This window comes from Triticum aestivum, chromosome 7D (assembly GCF_018294505.1).
Source record: "Triticum aestivum cultivar Chinese Spring chromosome 7D, IWGSC CS RefSeq v2.1, whole genome shotgun sequence".
Classification (NCBI taxonomy): Eukaryota; Viridiplantae; Streptophyta; class Magnoliopsida; order Poales; family Poaceae; genus Triticum; species Triticum aestivum.
In genome coordinates, this window is record NC_057814.1 from 196,805,007 (window position 1) to 196,814,298 (window position 9,292).

At 47.8% G+C, this 9,292-nt stretch overlaps 1 protein-coding gene across 4 annotated transcripts; it reads right to left on the reverse strand.

The window, feature by feature from the left end:
- Positions 1–1,867: 1,867 nt before the first annotated feature.
- Positions 1,868–8,947, reverse strand: LOC123170095 (protein RADIALIS-like 4). Of its 4 annotated transcripts, none has more exons than XR_006485035.1 (2): positions 6,303–8,572; positions 1,868–2,352 (listed from the first exon to the last, which is right to left on the reverse strand). XR_006485035.1 is itself a non-coding variant. In XM_044587936.1 (2 exons), exons 1-2 carry the CDS (start codon positions 8,825–8,827, stop codon positions 2,328–2,330), a joined length of 279 nt encoding a protein of 92 aa, XP_044443871.1. In that variant the 5' UTR covers positions 8,828–8,947; the 3' UTR covers positions 1,868–2,327. The 4 variants fall into 4 exon arrangements, 3 of the variants coding, with proteins under 3 accessions (XP_044443871.1, XP_044443872.1, XP_044443870.1); XM_044587936.1 differs by lacking the exon at positions 6,303–8,572 and adding an exon at positions 8,574–8,947; XM_044587937.1 differs by having other exon boundaries at positions 8,571–8,947.
- Positions 8,948–9,292: the final 345 nt, after the last annotated feature.

Consider the following 9,292-nt stretch of genomic DNA (forward strand, 5'->3'; position numbering starts at 1 on the left):
CGGCGAAGCGCCCCAGCGACACCGCTCCCCTCAACCTGCGCGAAGGCGACGAAGTCCCCAATCGACGGCCCCGCCGGCACCGGTCGCCGCGCCTCCTCCACCAGATCCACGTCTGCCTCATCCTCCGACTCGGCATCGGCCAGCGCCCAGAACCTACTACCACCAGTCGCCACCATCGTGCCCGCCCCCTCAGCAAGCCACGCTCGCGCCGAAGAGCAGCCAGTACCGCGCCGGACCACCGCCCAGCCCGCACTGGCCGTTGCCCGGGGCGACTAGGACGAATCGCCCGTGCCGTCGCCAGCAGGAGCGCCTAACGGTCCGCTCATTTCCGTCTCCTTACACTTTGTCCACCATCACATTTGCTAGTAAAATGAAATAGGAATTTCTGTAAAAAATGAAGAGGGAGAGCGGTCGAAGCTACAACAAGCATTCTACTAAACAAAACAAAAGGACTACTACTGAGGCATGGCTCACTAGTTTAAAACTAACGGGCTGAAGCCAATCTCATATCGACTGAAAACGGAAATCGTAGGAATATCCTATATGACGCATGCTGCGTCGACCAACGACTAGACGCACAGTGTAGCCATGATTGGGCCAGCCCATTTTAGCATAAACGGTAGTGAAGGACACTGTATCGACTGCACTGCGGCACCGTTGTTTTACCCCTTAAAAAATGTAGCACCGTTTTTCAGTTGTTTTTTTTAGTTCTGAACTTTTTTTGTCATTGGCATTTTTTTAATTCCAAACATTCTCTGGAAAAGTGAAATTTTTTGAATTTGAACAAGCACATTTTTTTGAAAAATACAAACATTTTTAACAAAACGTGCACAAGTTTTGAAACTACAAATATTCTCTGAAAATATAATTAATTTTGAAATCTGAGAAAATTTTCAAATTCGCAAACATACTCCGAAATTCCAAACATTTTTTAAGAAATTTAGAAAGTTAAATTTTGGAACATCTAAAAATATGATTTTCTGAAAAATGCGAACATTTTTTTTAAAATTTAATATTTTTCGAAAACATGAAGAAAATTTAGAAAAAATGAATTTATAAATAAAATAAAAAATGAACCAGCAAAAGAAACCAACATGAAAAAGCCAGTTCCTTCTAGAAGGTTCGCAAAACTGGTAAAAAAACTGTACACAAAAAACACTACGCTAGCTAATGGGCTAGCCCACTCTGTTGCTCCCTCGGGCATCCCCTGTGCGTTTCAGCAACATTACGTCGCATTGAGCGTAGTATAGGAAAACGTATATATCTAGAAAAGTCATCCCACTAATTTATTTTAAGATGCAAGCATACCACCTCACCATACAATGATGAACGGGATAAGGCCCACCTCAACATGCAATCATGCATGAATAAAATTCACCACAACATTGAACCATGCATGGCAAAATATTTTTCATTCGATTATCCTACGTATTTAAATAAATATTTTACAACTATACATAACCAAATATAATAAGTTGTATATATTTTTTTGGTTCAGATGTTATCAAACCAAATTTTCATCAATCAATTCATGCAGCAACGTGTGGGATATCCTCTTGTTCTAGTAATAGACGGTTGCAGATTGTCTGAAGGATAGAAATATTTTCAGGTGGCTGTTATATAGCAAAACCGTGATGGTTTACGTAGAGCTACTTCTATCTTTGGGACTATCATGATAAAAGAGAGCAGGAGCGCGCGAGTCGAAAACCAGAAATGTCAGGATAGAAGTCGACACTCTAGGGCATATGTAGATGTGTTCTAAACTCCTAGTTATTGCACGTCTAGGTGACTCAATCGGACATAAAAAGAAAAAGAAATAAATTAAAAATACTCACATGAATCTTCACATAGAATCAATGACATTGGACTTAGATGTGCAATACCTAGGGCACATCTAGATGTATTTTAGTAAAACAGATAAATAATCCGTACACCGGAATTTCCATTAGGCAATATATATCAGATAACAGATTATTCGACAGGGAGACAGACCACTACAAGATACAGGCGCCCGTCGCGTCCGATACCTCCGGCGGTACCAGCGTTAGACCCATAGCCGGGGACAGGGGCTTGTGGTGGGTCATATACACGTAGACAATGGGTACAAAATATACGAAAGATACAGCTCCGATGCGGGGCTTGATTACGTCCCGGACCTTTTTTCTCGTCGTGGTCGTCATCATCATCGGAGAGGAAGCGCTAGCTATAGCTACTTTAGGTACATGACCGGATCACGATCACCATGGGGTCATGTGTATCTAGTAGTAGTGGTTTCATGCTGGAAAGGGAGGAGGTCTGTTTAGGTCCTTCCTGCACCAGCCCAGCCATCACTGGGTCTTGAGGTACCATGGCCTGGAAAAAGGAGAGAATAAACTGAGGGTTAATCTAGCTTCATAGGCATGGATTTAATAGCTGAAAATGAAATTCATAAACGAAATAGAAATGCTTGGCTCACAGTATAACAAGTCCGAATGTTCCCTGTAAAGGCAGGGGAGAGAGAGATGCCGACAGAAACAAAGGTCTTTTCCAGTCAAGGACATTAATTTGAAAATAACATATACTTAGAGCGGATCTATTCTAGTCTAGGGGGACAAAAGGAAGAAACCTAAGAGCATCTCCAGCCGCGTCCCCAGAAAGGCCTCCCCGGCGATTTTTTCGCGCCGGCGCCGAAAAATCGGCTCAGGCGCGCCCCAGGAGCCCGATTTTTGCCGGCCTGGGCCGAAATTAGCGCCGGCGGACCCAGGCCGAACCCGGCGCGCTGGGGCGCTCGTGGGCGCCGGGGCGAGCGGTTTTGGCACGAAAGAGCCGCAGGCCCGACGCGTCAGCGACACGGCGTGTCGTCTTCCCCCCAACGCCTCGGTTTCCCGCGGGGAATCAATGGCAAGGCTGCCGCCGGTCAGCCTTACCATTGATTCCTCACGGGCGGCGTGTCACGGGGCGGCGTGCCGACGCCTCCCCTCCCTCGCACGCGTACACACGGGCGCGGCGCGGCTATATAAGCCGGTGGCCTCCCTCGCCTCTGGCCACACCAGCCCTAGCCCTAGCCGCCGAACTCTACCTCTCCCGAGCGCCGCCGTCGAGCCCTCCCTCTCCCGAACGCCGCCGTCGAGCCCTCCCTCTCCCGAGCGCCGCCGTCGAGCCCTCCCTCTCCCTCCCTCTCCCGATGGCCGAGCGATTCCCCGGAGATGAGGCGGCGGCCAACGGCTTCGGCCGCCGCTCGCTCCGCGAACAGGAGTCTTGGCTCCTGTTCCAGGCGAACATCCCGGCGCCGCCGGACATGCGCGCCGGGCCGACGGGGTGGAGACTCAGCAACGGGGGAGTGCCCATTCCCCCGTTGCCCGACGCCGTGGCAAAACCGTCCTACTTCGCCCACGAGGTCGAGGTCGTGCGCGCCTCCCTTACCGACGCCCAACTCGCCCTCCCCGAGTACGCCGCCGACAACCAAGCGGCGTGGACGGCATACTTCCAGCGCCGGCAACAGCAGAGGATGGCGTCCACCAACGACGCGCCGGTGGTGGCCGGCCTGAAGAACAGCGTGGGACGCCACCTGTGGTGGGGTGTCCCCGGCCGCACCCTCGAGGGCGTTCTGACGTACCACGAGGGCGGCAACGACCCGCCGTTGGCATACCCCCCGGCGAGGGCGGCAGCCACGGCCACGGCTCACCGCCGACGCGACGGGCAATGGTTGCCCAGGAGGTTCGGCGCCTCCTCTTCTTCCTCCTCCTCACGCTCTTCCTCGCACTCCTCCGGCACTCCGGCGCCGCTCGGCGTCAAGGCCGAGCCCGTGGCGGAGCCGCCGCTCGGCCGGCGCACTCGCAGCGCCGGCATCGTCATCAACGAGGGCGGCCGGCGCGCCTCCTCGTCGGCTCCTCCGCGCTTCGTCAAGCCCAAGACGGAGCCGGGGCTGGCGCCGGTGAAGACGGAGCCGGGCCTCCCCACGGTGAAGACGGAGCACGACGGCGACGTCGAGCATGACGACGACGCGGCCCTGGAATGGGCGCGCGCGGACTCCCTGAAGATGGCGAGGGAGCGCCAGTGCACCGCCCTGCAGCGATTCGCGCAGCGCCGCCGGGGCCGCGACGAAGGAGGAGTTGTCGTCATCGAGGACAGCGACGATGACGACGCGCCGCCGCCACCAGTTCGCGTTGGCGACGCCGGTCAGGGGTCCACCAGGGACGGCCGCGTCAAGGAGGAGAAGCCCGACGACGACGACGGCGGCGAGGATGGCGGCGACGATGGCGACTACGCCGCGTTTAGCCAGTTTCTTTTTTAATTAGATATATTATGTAATAAAAATCCGCGACTATTATGTAATATATGCCGAACTTCGCCGAACTTTGCCAAACTTTACTATATTTTTGCCTTTTTTAAACGCGCCTGGGGCGGTCCTGGGCCGGGCGGCTGGGGACCAACTTATCCCTAGGGCCATTTTTTGCGCCGGCTCACCCCCAGGCGACGATTTTAGGCGCCCCCTGAGGGGCCAACGGCTGGAGATGCTCTAAGATTGGAATTTGTCCTGTACGTTCATATGCGAAAGGAGAGAGAACAAAACATCAACTGTGAAAAGGAGGGACAGCACTTTATGCCCGTCGAAAGGACAACAAGCTTTATGTGCAAATCTTGAGCAAAAGCATGCTCTAGCTACCTGCTTACTACACTTTTTTGGTATTCCGGACAAATTAGCATCCCGTTTAAGCTTTTCTTGCCAATTAAGGGTATGTTGTGGTTAAAACATTAAGCCTAGAAACCTAACAAAGACGCGCTGCTTTTGAGGTTAGTTATCAGATGGAGTGTAGGATATATTCTCATGCTGTCCTTTCTTCACCGTTTTTATAGGTTTAACTGGTAAATCCATAAAATTAACTCTGCGTTTACCTGAAGAGCCGACTGAAATTAACTATGGTAAACCTGACAAAAATTAACTATAGTATGACTGCGCTTGTGTATATGACCAAATAACATACATGGAACATCTTTGAGCAACACCATTTTGATTTTTTTCCTCGGCGGCACAAAGTGCGATCAGGTCATCGGCAAACAAAAATTATCTTGTTCATATTTAATGTACATGATTGAATCATTGTTGGATAAACCCCAGAGATTTCACAAAACAAAAGATGATAAAACGTCAAAAAAATCTAAGACCTAGGTATTTTGCATGTTGATTTCAGAAACCAATGATTTCGTTTATGACCAGTTTGATTGAATTTCAATTAAAATTGATGCTCTAAGAAAGTTACTCTCACTAAAGGTTTAACCAGATTGGCTAATATTTATCAGAAAGGGCTCCTAGAAATACACCTCAAGGTTTGAGTGAGCAGTTCATGCCTTGCTTAGACAAAACAAGCTCCAAGGACGATAACACAATGATATCGCGAAAAGAAGATCATATTGTTCGGACAGAGCAAATGCTAGCACGTACGAGCATGTACTTTTTTCGATAAAGGGGTACGAGCATGTACTATATGATTCTAATCAGGTAGTTCATCCTATAAGTAAAATGGAACATAGAGATCTATTTAGCTTACAATTAATTAAGTAATTAGCTTACAACTAGGATTACTGTAAAACTTGATCTCCTGAACATCGAAGTCTTGAAGTGTAAGCGACATCTCCGGAATGATACGTAATTAAGTGAGAAAGTAAAGCACATGGTTGGCTATGCTCGGTGAAATGAATGAATGAACAAAAATATGTTCATGGATAGTCAAGTAACTAGCTTCTCAAGAATGGTAAAGAAGTCAATGCTACCATATTTGCAAGGCCACATAAATTACAAACAAAATTCAGTTCAGAGAACATATATAGGTTTTTCCTGAAGGTCAAGAGTAACTAAATATAGCATTTGCAAAACATGGAGAGTTTATTTTGGAAAAGGAGGTTAAGATCCCCGGCCTCTGCATCAATCGATGCATACGGCCATCTTTATTTATTATTCAACAAAGGTCTAACAAGAACATACATCAAGCCACCCGAAGCCATCACTCAAACCTACAAAACTCGATAATGTGAAGTGCTCTTACTCTTCATATCTAAATCCGGTGTCGTTGCCGATGCATCCACATAACGTATAAAGAAGGAAACAGTGAAGTCCATGCCCAAGGAAGCAGCAAGAGACCATGCATATTGGTAGAGGGAAATGCATGTATGGAGGGAATATAAAGAGAAAGCTAGCCAGGCCGGCCGAAAGGAACACCGCCCTTTGCACACACCACATGAGTAGTAGAGGGTGGCCAATTATGTGATGATGCATGCATGGATGGAACAGTCCATAACTGAGGAGATTCAGACAGACTACTTACTACCTCTGCGCCTCGGTGCTGCCACCGCGGCTGGAGCTGCTGCTGCCGCCGGCGCGGTTTTGCAGCTCCTCGTAGTGCCTTAGCATCTCTTTCAGGGCCGGTTCGTCCACGTCCTTTTCCAGCTTCGCGTAGTGCCTAATCACATCCTCCACCGACTTGCCGTCGCCAACCTCCCACGCCACGTTCTGCCAGAAGTCTGGCGTGTCCGCGTACTTGGCCAGCGCATTCTCGAACACCTTGTTCTGCTTGAATGTCCACGACGAACTCATGCTTGACTGGGCTGTGGCTTCTCAACAAGAAAGGAAGCTAAGGTGGATTGCAACGCCTAGTGTTACTACTACTACTAGTACGACTACGGTTGCTACATCACCGGCTTGGCTTGTGTTTATATGCAACAAGAGTGTGGGCAATGGTGCAGCTTATATAGTGGGAGGAGAGCGATAATGCTTGGGAATGGTGGGGGTGGATTGGAATTTGGAGGTGTTAGCAGCAGTACCATGGATTGATATAGGCATGGATGGATTTAATGGCTGAAAATGAAATCCACAAAGGAAATAGAAATGCTTGGCTCACAGTGTAACAAGTCTGAATGTTCCCTGTAATGGAAGAGATGCCGACAGAAGAGGGTCTTTCCAGTGAAGGACATTAATTTGGAAATGACATATAGAAGCGGATCTATTCTAGTCTAGCTAGGGGCGCAATAGGAAGAAACCTAAGATTGGAATTTTGTCCTGTACGTCCATATGCGAAAGGAGAGAACAAAACATCAACTGTTGAGATGAGCGGCACCTTATGCCCGTCGAAAGGACAGCAAGCTTTAAGGGACTGAGCCCGCAAGCTTTACGCGCAAATCTTGAGCAAAAGCATGCTCTAGCTGCCTGCTTACTACACTTTTTTTGGTATTCCGGACAAATTAGTCTCCCGTCCCAACTGTGGCATCTCCTTTTTTTGCCAATTAAGGGCATGCTGTGGTTAAAACATACTATACAGTAGCTTATAAAGCCTAATAAAGGCGCGCTGCTTTTGAGGTTAGTTACCAGATGGACTGTAGGCTATATTCTGATGCTGTCCTTTCTTCACCTTCTTTATAAGACCAACTGATAAAGCCAGAAAAATAAACCTGTGTTTATATAGTGATAAACCTGTGTTTATATAAGTGATAAACCTGACAGCAGTTCACTACTACAGCCGCCACGTGAAACATCTCTAAGCAACACCATTTTGAATTTTTTTTCTTGGTGAAACAAATTGCGATCAGGTCATACGCGAAGGGAGATTATATTGGTCGTGTTTAAAGTACATGACTGAATCATTCTTGGATAAAACGTCAGGTATTTCACACAAAAAAGATGTTAAAACGTAAAAAAAAACTAAGACCTAGTTTTTTTTGCATGTTGCTTTCAGAAACCAATGGTTTCCTTTATGACCAGTTTGACTGAGTTGCAATTACAATTGATGCTCTGAGCAAGTTAATCTCATTAAAAGTTTAACCAGATTGGTTAATATTTATCAGAAAGGGGTCCTAGAAATACTCTGCAAGATTTGAGTGAGGAGTTCATGCCTTGTGTAGGCGAAACAAGCTTAAGGATAATACTATTGAACAAGATAGCCAAAAGAAGATAATATTTGTTCAGACAAAGGGAAATGCTAGCACGTACGAGCATGTGCTCTTTCCACAATGATATGTATATGAAAAAGCAAAGCGCCTGATTGGCTACGGTAAGTGAAATGAGTGACGGAACAAGAATATGTTCATGGATTAGTCAAGTAACTAGATTCCAAAGAATGGTAAAGAAGTCAATGCTACTACATTTGCAAGGCCACATAAATTACAAACAAAATTCAGTTGCGAGAACATATATAGTTTTTTCCTGAAGGTCAAGAAAGATAACCAAATATAGCATTTGTAAGACATGTAGAGTAAGAAGGGAACAGAGAACTCCATGCCCAAGGGAGCAGCAAGAGACCATGCATATTAGTAGAGGAAAATGCATGCATATGGAAGGAATATAAAAGCATCCAGTGCAAGTGACTGCACGGAGAAAGCTAGCCAGGCCGGCCGAAAGGAACACCGCCCTTTGCACACACCACATGAGTAGTAGAGGATGGCCAAACCTAACATGTAAGACCTGAGGCCCCAACCAAGCCACTTGCCGGGTATGAGGCACACACCACATGAGTAGGAGAGGGTGGCCACTTAATTATGTGATGATGCATGTGCATGGATGGAACAGTCCAGAACTAGGAGATTTCGGACAGACTACTTACTACCTCTGCCCATCGCTGCTGCCACCGCGGCTGGAAACGCCCTTGGTGTTGTTGTTGCTGTTGCTACTGGCACCGTTTGTATGAATCTCGTCCACGTCTTTTACCAGCTCCGCGAAGTGCTTCTTCACATCCTCCACCGACTTGCCGTCGCCAACCTCCCGCGCCACGTTCTGGAAGAAGTCTGGCGCGTCCTTGTCGTACTTGGCCAGCGCATCCTCGAACACCTTGTTCTGCTTGAATGTCCACGATGAACTCATGCTTGACTGGGCTGTGGCTTCTCAACAAGAAAGAAAACTAGGGTGGATTGCAATGACTGCTGTTACTACTACTACGGTTGCTAGATCACCGGGCTTGGCTTGTGTTTGTATGCAACAAGAGTGGTGGCAATGCTGCAACTTATATAGTGGGAGGAGAGGCTAGTTGGAGAATAATGCTTGGGAGTGGTGGGGGTGGATTGGAGGTGTTAGCAGCAGTACCAGTGGGCAAATCAGCGACAAGCTTGCATATGAGCCACAAGAAGAAAGAAAGAAGGAAATGAGAGGAGAGATTTCATTTCATATTTTCATTGTACGAAATGATTTTTTTTTAGAAGTGTACGAAATGAAATAGCCGGGGAGAATCTGCATCGCCTCCTCGGGTCTGCCGGAGGAGGGGGAGGCCCCTTTCATCTTTTTTTGTCCCCCTATCTTCACTGAGACTACTTGTACTTTAAGCGGGCTAAT